The sequence below is a fragment of the Eublepharis macularius genome, chromosome 17, assembly GCF_028583425.1.
Source record: "Eublepharis macularius isolate TG4126 chromosome 17, MPM_Emac_v1.0, whole genome shotgun sequence".
Taxonomy (NCBI): domain Eukaryota; kingdom Metazoa; phylum Chordata; class Lepidosauria; order Squamata; family Eublepharidae; genus Eublepharis; species Eublepharis macularius.
The window spans coordinates 44,093,053-44,108,598 of NC_072806.1; the positions used below are offsets into that span (position 1 = coordinate 44,093,053).

General features: G+C 47.7%; 1 protein-coding gene across 1 annotated transcript in view; it reads left to right on the top strand.

Moving 5' to 3' along the window:
• Nucleotides 1-349: 349 nt before the first annotated feature.
• Nucleotides 350-15,546, top strand: part of CCDC6 (coiled-coil domain containing 6) — a 109,398-nt gene continuing 94,201 nt past the window's right edge. The window contains exon 1 of the mRNA XM_055001363.1: nucleotides 350-652. Coding sequence (XP_054857338.1) covers nucleotides 350-652 — 303 coding nt within the window. The remainder of the gene's footprint in view (nucleotides 653-15,546) is intronic.

The window sequence follows — 15,546 nt, forward strand, 5'->3', positions numbered from 1 at the left end:
CCCCGGCCCACCCCTTGCGCCTCCCGCCGGCCGCGCCGCGCTGCGGAGGGCGCCGCCGGCCCTCGAGGCCTCTCGCACAGGCGGCGCCAAGGCCCACGCCCCGGGGGGGGGGGCGGGCGGGGGCGGCCCCGGGCGCGGAGAGGGAGCGGCGCCCGAGGAGACCTCCGCGGGCCGGCTGCAGTTCCGGCGGGCGGCGGGCGGCGCCGCTGTGGGCCGCCGAGGGGCCGGGCCGGGCCGGCGGCGCTCTTCTTGGCGGGCGGGCGGGCGGGCGCGGCGGGGCCGGGCGTGGGTCGCGTCGCGTCGGCGTCGCGTCGGGCCTTCCTTCCTTCCTGCGTCGAGGCGGGCGAGGATGGCCGACAGCGCCAGCGAGAGCGACACGGACGGCGGCGGCGGCGGCGGCGGCGGGGCGGGGGGCGCGGCGGGGTCCGGGGCCCCGGCGGGGGGTCCGGGGGGCCCGGCGGGGGGCGGCGGCGGCGGCAAGGCGGGGGGCGGCATCGTGATCTCGCCCTTCCGCCTGGAGGAGCTGACCAACCGGCTGGCCTCGCTGCAGCAGGAGAACAAGGTGCTCAAGATCGAGCTGGAGACCTACAAGCTCAAGTGCAAGGCGCTGCAGGAGGAGAACCGCGACCTGCGCAAGGCCAGCGTCACCATCGTGAGTGCGGGGACCGGGGCGCGGGCGCTTCGGCGGCCGGCGAGGGAGCGCAGGGCCCGGGCAGCGCAGGGCCGGGCTGGGGAAGCGCGGCGAGCGCCGGCCGCTCCGCAGGGCCCCCCCCCCCTTGCTGCGGGTCGGTGGGAGGCCGCCCGGCCTGGGCCGCGGGGCGGGGCGGGGGGCTCGGGACGCTGGCAGGGCCGAAGCGGCGGCGCCGCGGGGCGGGGCGGGGCAGGGCAGGGCTCGGCTCCCCGCCCGCAGCCCGAGCGGCTCGGAGGCGGGCCGGGGCCTTCGTTCCCGGGGCCCACGGGGGTGCCGAGCCCGGGAGAGGGGCGGCCGCCCTGAGCGGCGTTTACACGGAGGCGTCGCAACGCGGGCTGGTCGCTAAAGAGCAGCCCGGCAGCCTTGCGGGAGGAGTGGAAGTGAGTGGAACATGTGGCGTCACTGTGGTCTTTTTCTTGCATGTGTAAACACTTTTTTGGAAAAAGAAAAGCCAGTTCCTGACATACGTAGGAAACGAGCCGGTGCGGGCTTCATTTATGGCTTCATTTATAATAGCTGCGGTCACCAAACCGGGTGTGTGTGTGTGTGTGATGTGGCTGCTTCAGCCCTCGACGTAGAGAGGCTCCTCTCCTTTCCCCAATGCCTGTGGCTCAAACCTGTCCCGTAAAATAAAGTCTTCAGATCAGGTAGGAGAGCAAAGGCTGCCTTTCATTCCTGGCAGCGCTTGACGTCGGTAGGCTGGAGCCCTGCAGTCTACTTTGCGCTTCTCCCTGGAGAGAGGGAATTGCAGATGGTGTGGTTCTAATTGCTGGCGCTTTCTGGGGAGGCTGGTAGGAGACGGGTGTTCCTCAAGGTCTTTTCTTCACAGGGCTTTCTCGGCAGTTCTGGCCCCATACTGTATCATATCTCTCCGGAGTTTTGCACGCATTGTCAAAATACCCTAATTTAGTCTCCAAACTGCTTCCCAGTCTTTTTCCTGTTCTGCATCTGCCACAGAATTTTCTGCAGCTTTTCTCCCTGCTGACATATTTTTTTTCCAGCAAAGTAAAACCGCAGCTTTTTTGAAGTGCTGAATGCTTTCTGCCCCTGCTGTTCACCCTTTATCTCCCCGTGACTGATTGGTTAAACAATCTAGCTTTTTTCCTGATTTTAATTTTTTTAAAACAGCAACAATGCAGGGTTGGTGATTTAAAAACAAACAACAATCCTTTGCAACTGACGGGGGGAAAACACTGTAATATGGCTAACACAAAAATGCTACAGAGAGCCCTGAATCCCACTTAATAGTTTTAAGGTTTCCCTGTGTGCTTCTTGTACTTTTTATTCCATTCCTTTCCGGGGCGGGGAGGGTGTCAAATTTTTATTTTTAAACAATGCCTACAGTGTCGGTGCCTTAACCCACCCCCTTTTTGCAGATGGTGTCCCCAGCTGATCAGTTGAGGAACCCAACCCTCCTCAGCTGATCAACTGATGAAACCACCAACAGGTTCCCCAGAAAGCCCACAGCAGAAACTGAGCATTTTTCTACTGCAGAAAACATGAACAGACACCACTTCAGTCCAACTGCAAGTGCGGAATTACAGAGGCCCAAGGCGGATCTGGTCCTTACGGATTGAATATCCAGAAAACCTGGTGTAAGTGTGTTTGCAGAAAATACCCAAGACTTGCACAGTGAACATTTCACCTGTGTCTCTTAGAGCAAAACTTGTCAAGAAGCGTGTGTATGTACCCGCGGCAGATCTGCAGCACCTTCACACTCCATGGTGCTCACATGCCCCATTTGTATGTGACTGGATGTTACAAAAACCTTGTGCAAGTGTAAACTTTTGAATGCTTGCATGGAGTTGTTGTGTCCATCTTGTACGATAGGGTGACACCCCCCAGAGTTGACTGACAGCCTGTGGGAGCAGAGAAACTGCTCTGGGGGCCGTCATCCACCCCCTCCCTGCACCAGATTTCCTATGTCCATCCCTGCTTCTGGAAACAGCAAAAAGGAGGGTGGATCATCCTCCCAGAGGAGGAGCCCCTGAGATCCCAAAATGTTGGTCGACATCTCCCACCTCCCGGCAGCAACTTTCTCCTTCCCCAGCACGCAGCGATCATCTGCCTGGCTTATCCGATAGCAGCAGCTCAGTCCATCAGTGAATGAAAGTCCTCAGTGGAGCCTGCCCCCCCCGCCAGATATTCATGGGCCACACTTGAACGCCCATCCCACTGCTTGAAGTTACATTGAGAGGGGGAAGGGAACAGGGAAGTAGGATGGGGCACCACTCGACACCTGTTCCTCCTGGCAGCAGAGCCCCCCCTATCCACCCCACCCCTGAGCCGGGAAACATTTGCTGGGTATGTATGCAATGGGGAGGTGGAGGGCAGTGGCTACTGTCAGTGTCTGGGAGGCCAGCAATCAGACAGCAGTTTGTTGGTTTTCAACACATGTTTTATTAAACTGGAAAATGTGCAGAGGCTCTCTGGACGTGGTTCCTGCCAATGTCCCTCGGCTGGAAAGGGAGCAAAGGCAGTTTGTGCAACAGTCTGGGCTGCAAAATCCATCCCTTGTCCTGCCCTAATGGGGGTGTGGCTGAGATCCAGGCTGCTCCTTGGGCTGGACCTGAATGGCACTCGCGGGGGCGGGGGGCAGACAGCCATGCTCCTTGTTCTCCCAGATGAGTTGCAACCAGCCTGCAAGGGAAACAGAGACACGTGTTGCAAGTGACCCAGGCTGGTCCACAGCCGAGGCCAAGCCCAATATGCAGTGTTCTGGGCAGGTGTCCATGGTTGAGAGCTGTGGTGACAGCTCCACAGGTGCAGCTCGCAAACACATGTTGTATGACTCTCTGGTGAGACAGCGCTGCGCATTGGAATGTGCTTTTCCTGTGCAGGAGAGTCAAGAGGCTGCGCGTCCTCCAGCAACCCCCAGTCATCCCGACCAGCAGCCACACTTCCTCCTCTGCTGGGAAAGGCCCCCGGCTGAGGGAGTCTGAACAGAGTTACCCAAATGGCACCTGGCACCCCCCCCCCCCGAATGGCTGTGTCAAGACTAGTTTTCAGGGCAACTACCTCCATGGCGGGCAAGTGCTGCCGCCACGCCCCCCCCCCCTCCGGTTGAGCCTCCCCTGCAGAGGCTGGCAGTCAGGAGAGTTCAGGTGAAGAGGGCAGCTGGCACAAATCAGCGAGTTGGACTAGCCGCCGCCCCAGCTCCTCCTCACCTGTCAGTGCTTCCTTGCTCCTTCCTGAGCAGGGACTCCAGAGTCAGATAACCTGCAAGGGGACTTGGGTAGTTATTGTTAGTTAGTCTGACATTTTGGACTTTGCTCCTCTTCCCATGAGTGAGTGCAAAGTGCTCCCAGTTTTCTGCTAAGCCCCCCCCCCATTGCACTCATGGCCCGCCACCGTGAACACTCTCACTCTTCCACCTTGCGCACAAAGTCCCTGCTGCAGGAGGATGACAGACAGAGCCTCTGGCCGCCTGCCCTCTTACCTGAGCTTGTGTGCGCAGCCAGAGGTTTTGTAGGGTGCCTAGACAGGTGATTGGCCTTGGGGAGGGGGGCTCGCCCACCCCAGAAGCGCAAACAGGTTGGTCCCTGTGTTAGTCACCACCCTACGCCCTGTTCGGGCCACATGGGCGGGACTGAGCACCGGGAGAGGTGCCCAGGTTTTCCTGTTCAATGGGCATCTATGGGCTACACCTCCTTTTTTCAGGACATAACTTGCCGCTGCTTCAAGGAGCATTGCCAGGCCTGGGGCAGCTTAGGAAGCTGACTAAGTTGCAGCCTGCCCCCTGCCCTGTTCCCTTCAGTGCTGGTGCGGGACCTTGCGCCTCACTTGTGCCTCCCCCCATCTGCCAAGTGTCCCCTCCGGCAGTGGCCCAGCCGCAGTAGCGCGCCTGAGGTGGGCGCTGGCAGAGAGGGGGTTACATCCACATAAGAACCATTTATGTCCATGCAAGCCTTAGTCCGTTCCCTATGCGCTTTCAACCCTCCCATTAGGATTGCACTGACTGTCTTCTAAAGGACCCATTGATGGACTCATCTATGAATCCTTTAGAAGTTATCTGTGGTTGTGACTAGCACTGCTTGTGCTGGTGATGAGTTCCACAATTTAATTACTCATTGGGTAAAGATGCATTTCTTGTTGTTTGTCCTAAATTTGCTGCTCTTTGACTTCACTGGGCATCTCCAAGTTCTAGTGTTGTGGATGAGGAAGAAAAAATTGTTTTCCAGTGCATGCATAATTTTATAAATATCTATCATGTGCTTTCTTAGTAATCTTTTCCTCCCTTAATTTAAATATCTTTGCTCTTTCAAGTCTCACACTCCTTTAAAAAACCATATGCAGTGTTGTTTGTGATAGAAACCTAATTTTGTGGGGTTGGGATTATAGGTAGTAATTGAAAGAGCTTACAGATCACTACAAAGCCAGCTTGAGCTCTGATGACACAAAAAAGTGCATGCCCTGTACTCACATCTTTATAATACTATCCACAACTCTGAAAACTCTACATAGTAGGAATGCCAGGCCTGTAGCCAGCTTCCCCGGGAGCTTTAGGGGTCGGGGTCAGGGCAGAAGTGAGTACTGTGGAGTTTTCAGGGGTGGACGCAAGTGTTCCCTGATGTCCTTATTTCACTTCCAGAGTTTCAGATGGAGATGATGTCATGTATTGCATGATGTCATTTCTGCCCCTGCAACGTCCTCCCACTGGTCCAGAGATCTGGGGGGGGGGCGCTACCAGCAGGAGCCCTCCTGCCAGAAACAGGCAAATGAGTAAGCCTATTTACTAGTCTAGTTTGTTTTGGGTGGGGTATTCACAGGGGTTTATCTTTGTTTATAGGTTGAATAATAATATCCTTTTGTTGAGTTTGGTTATCTGGTTTATTTATATTGTATATTTTGCTAACTTATTGAGAGTTGAATGGCAGACTGAAATTTTTTACCCACTTTGAATCTGTTGTGATGTTTGAACGTTTTGTAGTTAGCATTTTCTTCAGGGGGTGTTGTGTTTTGGAAAGCATTTTCCATGACTTTGGTATCATGAAAATTTTGTTTATCTTTTGGGTATTCAGTCTGTGGCACTATACTAGAGGTAAGAATGTTTTTGTCTCATCATGAGAAGCCAAGACTGACTGGAAAAGACAATCATGCTGAACTAAGAAGAAACTATGATAGAGAAAAAGCAGACAGGCTTAATGACTTCTTTGCCTCTGTTTTCTCCCTGAAGAATTCAATCCCATCTAGAGAGGGTAGTAGTAGACATGACAGGACACTTGGGTGGCTAGTTGACATTGACAGAGAAGTTGTGGAGAGGCATCTGGCTGCACTGGACGAATACAAATCCCCTTGGCCAGATGGTGTGCACCCAAGAGTGCTCAAAGAACTTTCTAGAGAACTTGCAAAGCCTCTGTCCATCATCTTCAAGGCCTCCTGGAGGACTGAGGATGTGCCACAACATAGGAGAAGAGCAAATGTTATCCCAATCTTTAAGAAAGGGAAGAAGGATGACCCTGGAAACTACAGGCCGGTCAGTCTGACTTCTATTGCTGGGAAGATATTAGAGCAGATTTTAAAGGGATTGTTCTGTAAGCATCTGAAGGACCGCTTAGTGATCTGGGGAAGTCAACATGGTTGGTTTTGTCCCCAACAGATCTTGTCAGACCAACCTGGTTTCCTTCTTTGAACGAGGAAGGAGCTTACTGGATCTTGGGAACTTTGTCGACGTGATTTACCTGGATTTCAGTAACGCTTTTGATAAGGTTCCCCATGACATTTTAATGGGTAAACTGGAAGACTGCAGACTGGATTACAGGACAGTTGAGTGGATAGGGAACTGGTTAGAGGACTGCACCCAAAGAGTGGTGGTCATCAGATTGAAGTATCCAATGGGGTGCCACAGGGCTCGGTTTTGGGCCCGGTACTTTTCAATATTTATATCAATGATCTGGAGGATGAAGGGTTAAATGGGCTACTCATGAAATTTGCTGATGATACCAAATTGGGAGGAGTGGCAAACACCCGAAAAGACAGTTAAATTCAAGAAGACCTGAATACTCTGGAGAAGTGGGTGGTTGTGAACAGGATGCAATTCAACATAGATAAGTGCACAGTATTACACCTGGGCCACAAAAATGTGAAGCACAAATACAGGATGGGGGATACACTTCTGGGTAGTAGTGTATGGGAAAGAGATCTTGGACTGTAAACTAAATACGAGCAGTCAGTGTGATGCACTGTGGACTGTAAACTAAATACTGTAAACTAAATACGAGCAGTCAGTGTGATGCAATGGCAAAAAAGGCAAACTCCATCTTGGGTTGTATCAAAAGGGCCATAGCATCAAAATCGCAGGAGGTCATAGTCTCTCTCTGTAGTCCCTTGGTCATAGTCCCTTGGCCAGCCGCACCTGGAGTATTGTGTGCAGTTCTGGAGGCCTCACTTGAAAAAGGATGTGGACAAAATTGAGAGGGCTCAGAAGAGAGCGATGAGAATGATCAGGGGGCTGAAGACTGAGCCCTACAAGGAACGGCTGAGGGCCTTGAGAATGTTTAGTTTAGAGAAGAGGAGATTGAGGGGGGACGTGATTGCTCTCTTTAAATATTTGAAAGGCTGTCATTTGGAGGAGGGCAAGGAGCTGTTCCAGTTGGCAGCAGAGGATAGGACTCGAAGCAATGGGCTTAAATTACATGCACAAAGGTACCGACTGGATAGTAGGACAAACTTTTTCACGGTCAGAGTAGTTCAAAAGTGGAATCAGCTGCCTAGGGAGGTGGTGAGCTCCCCTTCACTGGCAGTTTTCAAGAAGAGGCTGGACGAATATTTGTCAGAGATGCTTTAGGCTGATCCTGCACTGGGCAGGGGGTTGGACTAGAAGGTCTGTATGGCCCCTTCCAATTCTGTGATTTCCCGAAGCCTGTGAGAAACCCCTGTGAGTACATTTGAAGGTATCTTCACCTCATGCACATTCTGTTAGTGTTCTTTAATATATAAAGTTTCCTGTAGTGTTTTATGGTGTTTTTTTCTGTGCCTTGCTCTGTGGCTCTTTCAAAGTAAAGTAAAAAAAAAAAAGCAGAAGGAGTTGTTCATTGCCATGTCCTCTGTGCAGGCCAGCTGCAGACATCCCAAAGCTCCCAAAGGCTCTTCTCGCCTCTCCTTTTCACGCCCTTTTGTCCCTGCCAGAGGTATAAAAGGCGGGACGAGCAGCTCTCTCCCTCAGTTCTTCTTTAGCCACCACTGAAGAAGGACATCTCCTAAGGTAGCTCCTCGATTCCGATTGATCCATGTGAGTCTGGTCCTTTGTATCCGTGGCATCCAAAGGGCTCTTCAAGAAGTGTTTATGTTTGGAGATTTAGTTTTTCTTAAGTAAACTTTAGCTAATTTAATCATAAGGTTTCTTATTATATAAACATGTTGTTTAAGCTTGTTTAGACTTTATGTATAGGTAATAAAATTGTGATTGTTATATATGATTTATTTATATATTTGAAATAATAAAAGTTTTTTTTTAACTGTGTTAATGTTGTGGGACTAAGATGGCTCAATCTGATGGGCACAAGAAGAAGTGTCTCCTTTGCTTGGGCGCCGGCCATGACAATGTCCGGTGTCTGTCAGAGTTTCATGCCCAGGGTGCACAATGAAAGGGCATCACGCCGAAAAGCAGCTTTATGGAGTCAGCCCGGAATGGTACGTCTGACTCAGATAATTCCAGCGTTGTGGGAAAAGAATGGCAGCACCCAGAACAGGCCTCCTCAGTACCTCTTGCAAGCTGGACTTTGAGTGCCGATGAATAGGGCCAGTCAGTTCCAGCAAATTAGGTGCCAGTTCCATCTCGATGCCAATCGAACTGCCCTCCAAAAAGGCAATGTTTAAGTCTAAGAGCACTGAGAAGCACTAGTCTTCGAAGCCTTTAAAGAGGAAGAAGTCCTCTTTAGCTCCGGCCACAGCAGTGGTGTCAAGCCCTCGAATGGTTCTGAGGACACTGTCTCCATCTTCCCAAAGGCGATCGAACTTAGCCCTGTCTCTGTCTGATGGTATCCCAGATGATATTGGGGTTGCCTTCCCTATTTCTCCATTGCCGCCCTCCCTGCTTCAGCCTGTAGAATGGCATAAGAGGTCTTCAGATCTATCCAGAACTGATAATAGGATAGAGCAGACTTCACGTCATAGTCGATGGTGATTCTTCTATGCTCCTTACGAATCCCCGTACCAATATTATTCCTGTGGGTTCAAAGGATCTCCAGGGTTCTATCCTCCACCTTACGACTGTTTCCAAGAGGATGACGCTCATGCACCAGTTGAAACAGAATGGAAGTGAGAGGAAGCAAACTGTCCCAGTTTCAGAGAATGTGGACATGTCAGTTCCAACTATCAGCCCTTCTGACCATTCTGATGATGACTCCAATGTCAGCTCAGATACCGCATCAGAATCATCTCCTCCAGAATTTGTTGCAGATGATTCTGCTGTGTCTCCTTCTGAAGATCTGCTCCTATACACTGAGCAATTGGTTAGAATGGCAAGATCTCTGGAAATTGAAGTGACCTGTGCTCCTCTGACATCGACAAATCCGGTATTCAAGGTCCTTCATTCTAAGCTTCGGGTCCAGTAGCTTTTCCCATTATGCAGGGCATGTTGGATGTCACCAGGAACATATGTTCTAGGCTGGCCTTGATTCTGGCAACGTTCAAAAAACTGGATGGCATATATAAAACAAAGCAGGAAGGGTCAGGCTTCCTCTTCATTCACCCTCAGGTGAACTCCATTGTCACCGAAACTCTGCACGGCAAAGGCCATTCAAAGAGCACGGGCCGTTTGGCTCCTATTGACAACGTGGGGAGGAAGCTGGACATTCTGAGCAGGAAGGTTTATGCCTCTTCAGCCCTGAATTTCAGGATTGGCAACTACGAGGCCATTATGGAACGGCACTTATCAGCTCTTCCTTTGGGAAAAGATTGGCTGTTATCTCAGTTTGATTCTGGATGAAAAGCAGAGAGTGGCAAAAATTCTCCAAAGAGAAGTTAATCCATCTCTCTAAAAAATAGATAAATACTGCCAGGCACATTGGGGACTGTTCAGCCCGAGCAATGGCCTCGGCTATAATAATTCGTATGCACATATGGCTTAGAACCACTGCTTTGGCCCCTTACCATATAAAGAGGGTGAAAGACCTCCCGTTTGAGAGGACTTACCTGTTCTCCGCTACCACCAACAAGGCTCTAAAAAAGATTAAGGATGTTACAACCCAGTCTTTAGACATTACGACCATTCACCCTTACAAACATAGGTTCTCTGCAAGATCGTACCTGCCTTACAATGTCAAGTAGATTCAGTTCCTGGCTCAGCTAATACGCTATATGCCTCTATATGCCTAGAGGTCGCCATCAGCTTCCTCCTGCCTCACTTCCAACTCAGCCTAGACAGGTATTTCTGACCAAGGGTGAAGGATGGGGCTAGATTACCCAGAGATTAGTCAGGTTCTAGTTTGATATCATGCCTTTCCAACTTATGCCTGCCAACCAATCTCTTTCTCTATGAATTTGCGAGTCGATTACTCAAGAGAAATGGGTGTTGTCTATAATCAGTCAAGGCTACTGCCTACAATTCACAACAACACCCCCCAACGTTTCACCTCTCTTGGACCTTCCTCCACCTTGAACAAGTTCATAGTTCCCCCCAAAATTCAGAATGTTGTCGTGAAAAAATGTCCTACCCCTGTTGGGAGGGCAAATTTGGTTTATTACAGTAGATTTAAAGAGTGCTTGCTTCCATGTACCAATAAATGTTCATTATTGAAAGTTTTCCCATTATCAATGTGATTCTGAAAGGTACCAGTACAAGGTTCTCCCTTTTGGCCTCTCTTCAGCCCCATGGATGTTCACAAAGGTCATGGCTGTGGTCATCAGCCACCTTGGAACAAGGGTGTACAGTAGCCAACTCCAAAGAAACCTTGGCTCAGCAAATGACCCTCGTCCTCTCAGGCAGCCACATGGTCATCCCTATCAACCTTCCTTAAGCACTACAAAATATCCTTTGATAGGAGGGTATGACAAGAAGTGGTACAGGCTGATTAAATAATTCCCATCCAATAGAGCTTCTTTTGGACGTCCCATGTCGAGATGCCCTCCCCTCAGAGCAAGAAAGGAACATTGGTACTTATCGTGAGGGTTCCTTTTGTTCTGGGGAAGGGGGGGCATCTTGTCTCATCCTGACAAAGCAGTTCCTTGTTTTTTCTGGTACTTACTGCCTTCTTGCTTCCTGTCCTAACATACTGCTTAGTTTTCCAGTATAAATACTGCTTTGGAAGTTACTGTATGGAGGAAATAGGTGACTCTTGCCGCCAAGTGGACAGGAAATCTAGAAGATTATTAGTCCTGCCTTCTTGGTAGAGGGATGGGAATCACCCATGTCAAGACACCCTCTCTTCCTCAGAGCAGAAGGAAACCTCACAGTAAGTGCCAATGTTCCTTTTTTGCAGGAGTCAATATGACATTCACTTGTCCTGATACTACTTTATTTAAAAAGATTCGTTCTGTACAATAGCAGTTTTGATCTTCTTGCCTGTGACTGACTGTATGCGTTAATTGTAGCTGTCATCCTAATGAAAATTGAAGAGGCTTGCTTGGTTGAAAAGATGGAAAAGGCATGTGAGGCTGCTCATTTTTCAGGAAAAGGAGAGAGATGTTGAATTTGTTCTCTCTTGGGTGAAGTGGTTTGGCTTCAGACAAGATGGATATGAATATTAAGACACTTCACTGTACTTAGCTGATGAAACTACAAACTCCTTTTGTTTTGCTGTCTCATCCCAAGTTAAGTCAGTGATGAAACTTACATGTTTTTGTTTTGCAGTATTCTGGTAGTTGGACCAGTTCCCAAGGAACTGCAAAGCTAGTTTTATAAGCCTAGTGGGAGACTTTGAGCAGAACCTTACCCCCTGGCCACATAGCAGTCGGCCTCTGAAAATGAGACTGCATTCAGACATCATGAGAAAGTTTGCTTTATAAGGTTTGAGCAAACCTTAGTTAGTTGTGGTATCTCACTGAAGATGGTCCAACGGATTGGGGTCTGTTAACTGATACTAGCCTAGGATTTCTGAATCTGATTTAATAATAAATGGAGGCTTTTTTCTCCTTAAGGTACCAAACTTAAAGACTGCTTCTTAAATTCAGAGGTTATTTTGAAACTCACCCCCCCCCAACTCAGTTTCTTCCAGTTGTGGTGTCTTGGGATATCTAAATTCATAAACTTAGTTTATGAGTAAAGCTATTCCTTGTGTCCACAGGACAATGATTGGGGGTTGTCCTTCGCCGCTAGTGTGCAGGAGAGAGGAACGAAGTAGACGGATTGTGGCTTGGGCATCAATAGAGGATTTTTCCTTCATCTGGTAAATAAACTCAAGTTTGTTGCATGGCCCATGGGTTATCTTGATGTCTGAGTGCGGCTGGAGAAGAGTTTCAAAAGCATTTGGTGACACAGTATGTGTGCCTGCTTGTTTGAGAACTTAGTCTAAAATTCCCAGTTCTGGCACAACGGTTGAGAGCTGCTACTATTAAGTAAAAAGAAAAAAAAACCCTGAACTCCCCCCCCCCCACCCCCATGTTACCAAGTTTAGTTGTGGTGCTCTATCAGCTAAGCAGCACAGAGAAAAATCCTGTGATATAAAAGCTTTTTTTTGCAGTCTTTTCCTGATCCTAATCGATGTAAGGGGTGCTGCAGTCAGCTCACAACCTACCTGTTGGACACTGTTGTTTTAGTGCATTTCTTTTGTATGAGCTGAAATTGCTTTGTGGTATAGTGGGTAGATATGGCTATGAAGCTTGCAGAGTGACTTTGTGATGATAAAGTGAGAAGAGAAAAGCATGTACACTATTCAGAGTTCCTTGGATGAGGGGTGAGATAAATAGGCACTAGATTGATAAAAATAGTAGTTTATTTGGGTGAACATCTAATTGGAGTATTATCATGGCTTTAACTATCCTGGAGTTGGAGGAGGGGGAAAGGTTTGGGTAAGAAGTGCCATAAATTGTGTTCTCAGCTGTTCTTGGCAGTATATCCTGTGTTAAGAGCAATCTCTGGCAAAATGAGAGGTGCTGTGACTCATTGTGGGGGAAGGGATGGTCCTCCCATTGCGCATTGTGTCGGTCTGCTGCCAAGCAAAATGCCGGTTTTGTTTGTTCTGTGTCTGCTGTTTGAAAAGAAAAAATATCTTTTTTTGCATTATTTAGAGAATCCTTCACTCCACCTTTCTTTTCTGTTTTATGTTAGACTGCGCCATATTATTTTAATAATTGCACACTCCATTTCTATCTTTTCTTTTTTTAATTTTTAAATTTTGTATTGAAACTGCATAAAATACAAAAATACAAAGAACACTAGAAGTCGTAAAATGTTAATTAAAAATTCCAATGAATTAATACACAGCGCATTGAATTACAAGAGGATGTAGCTGGTTAAATACAGATTACAGAGAGAATGTACTAAACAATAATCAACATGGATAACCCTAACGTAGTAAAACCATATTTAAAAAGAGCGTGAAGATAACTTACACATTTGCATTCATATGAAAGAATTTTAAACCTGGTAGGGAACTGTTATTTTCAAGGTATTTAAAAAATGGAAAACGTTTCTTCATAAAATTTGTAGTTCTTGAAAAGTGTTCTACTTGATAAACTTTCTCATATAATTTTTCTAAAATAAAGTGATCCTAAATTTTTGCATACCAGTTATCAATTGATGGGATGGATTTCGATTTCCACAGAGCAGCTATTGAGCTCTTTGTGGCCACTAATAATGTAGCTATAAGGTCTTTTCTTATCATGCGTATGTGGGCCTGATATTTGTCCCACTGATCTAAAAGAAGGATTTCTGGCAATAATGGGACGTCATAACCCGTAATTTGTCGGATTTCTTTAAGGACCTCTTTCCAAAAATGTTCTGTATGGTGGCATCTCCACCAACAGTGAGCAAAATTCCCTTCCTCTCCACAGTTTTTCCAGCAATTGGGTGATGATGATGAGATCTGGGATAATTTTTTCAGAGTTATGTACCACCTATTGATTAGTTTGTAAGTTTGTAATTTAGTTACAACTGTCTTTGAGGTGCAAATGTTGGAAGACCAAATACATTTCCACCTTTCTGTAGACTGTTCAATCTGGCAATCTTGGTACCACTGAACTTGATATTTCTACGTTTTAGGTTTATGAGTGGATAATATTATGTTGTACAACTTGGAGATCAAACCTTTACTTTGAAGTGAGGGAGAATCTGAAAGGCATTCAAATTCTGTTTTAGGAGAGGCAAGTACTTTTTTCAAATTGATATGGTCAGCAAGACTGTGCAGTTGAAGATACCTAAACCATTGGATTTTTATGTTTCATGATGTTTTCTAGTTCTGATTTCTCTAACCGTTATGAGAAGTATTGTCGAAGGCTTTCACGGCCGGAGAACGATGGTTGTTGTGGGTTTTCCGGGCTGTATTGCCATGGTCTTGGCATTGTAGTTCCTGACGTTTCGCCAGCAGCTGTGGCTGGCATCTTCAGAGGTGTAGCACCAAAAGACAGAGATCTCTCAGTGTCACAGTGTGGAAAAGGTGTTGGCAGGTCATTTATATCTACTCAGGAGGGGTGGGGTTGAGCTGAGTCATCCTGTAAGAGTTTCCCAGGGTGTGGAATGCTAATGGCGGGAGGCTTCGCTGTATCCTGAGGAGGTTCGTTTGCATATGGATTGGTGCTTGATGTGCTAATCTTCTCCGCAGGGCTATTGTCGGGTGTAGAGTGTTTTGTTAGCCTGGTGTTTTTCAGAACTGGAAACCATGCTCTGTTCATTCTTAAGGTTTCTTCTTTCCTGTTGAAGTTTTGCTTATGCTTGTGAATTTCAATGGCTTCCCTGTGCGGTCTGAAGTGTTGGAAGTGTTGGAAGTGTTGTCCAGTATTTTGGTGTCCTGGAATAAGATACTGTGCCCTGTTTGTGTTAGGCTGTGTTCAGCCACTGCTGATTTTTCAGGTTGTCCAAGTCTGCAGTGTCTTTCATGTTTTTTTATTCTTGTCTGGATGCTACGCTTTGTGGTCCCGATGTACACTTGTCCACAGCTGCAGGGTATACGGTATACTCCTGCAGAGGTGAGGGGGTCTCTACTGTCTTTTGCTGATCGTAGCATCTGTTGTATTTTTCGGGTGGGTCTGAATACTGCTTGAAGATTATGCTTTTTCATAAGCTTTCCCATCTGAACAGTAATTCCTTTGATATATGGCAAAAACACTTTTCCTGTAGGAGACTGTTTTTCCTTGGTTGTTTGATTCATCCTGGGTTTGATTGCTCTTCGGATTTCATTTCTGGAGTAGCCATTTGCCTGAAGTGCATGGTTTAGATGATTAATTTCCTCATTGAGAAAGGGCGGCTCACATATCCGTCTTGCACGATCCACTAATGTTTTCATTATGCCTCTTTTCTGTCGGGGGTGGTGATTGGAGTTTTTGTGTAAGTACCGATCAGTGTGAGTTGGTTTCCTGTAGACCTTGTGACCTAACTGAAAGTTTGCTTTGCGGATGACCAAGGTATCCAGAAATGGGAGTTTTCCCTCGATTTCTTTCTCCATTGTTAATTGTATGTTCAGGTGGATGCTGTTGAGATGATTCAAAAACCCCATCAATTCTTCCTCTCCATGGCTCCAAATGATAAATGTATCATCCACAAACCGAAACCATACACTAGGTTTGTGGGGTGCTGATTCTAGAGCTGTGTGGCATCTCTGAAGATGCCAGCCACAGCTGCTGGCGAAACATCAGGAACTACAATGCCAAGACCACGGCAATACAGCCCGGAAAACCCACAACAACCATCATTATGAGAAGATACATCTATTATTCTTGTTAGTTTTATGTTTCCAGAAATCATTGAAGGATTTGTCTTT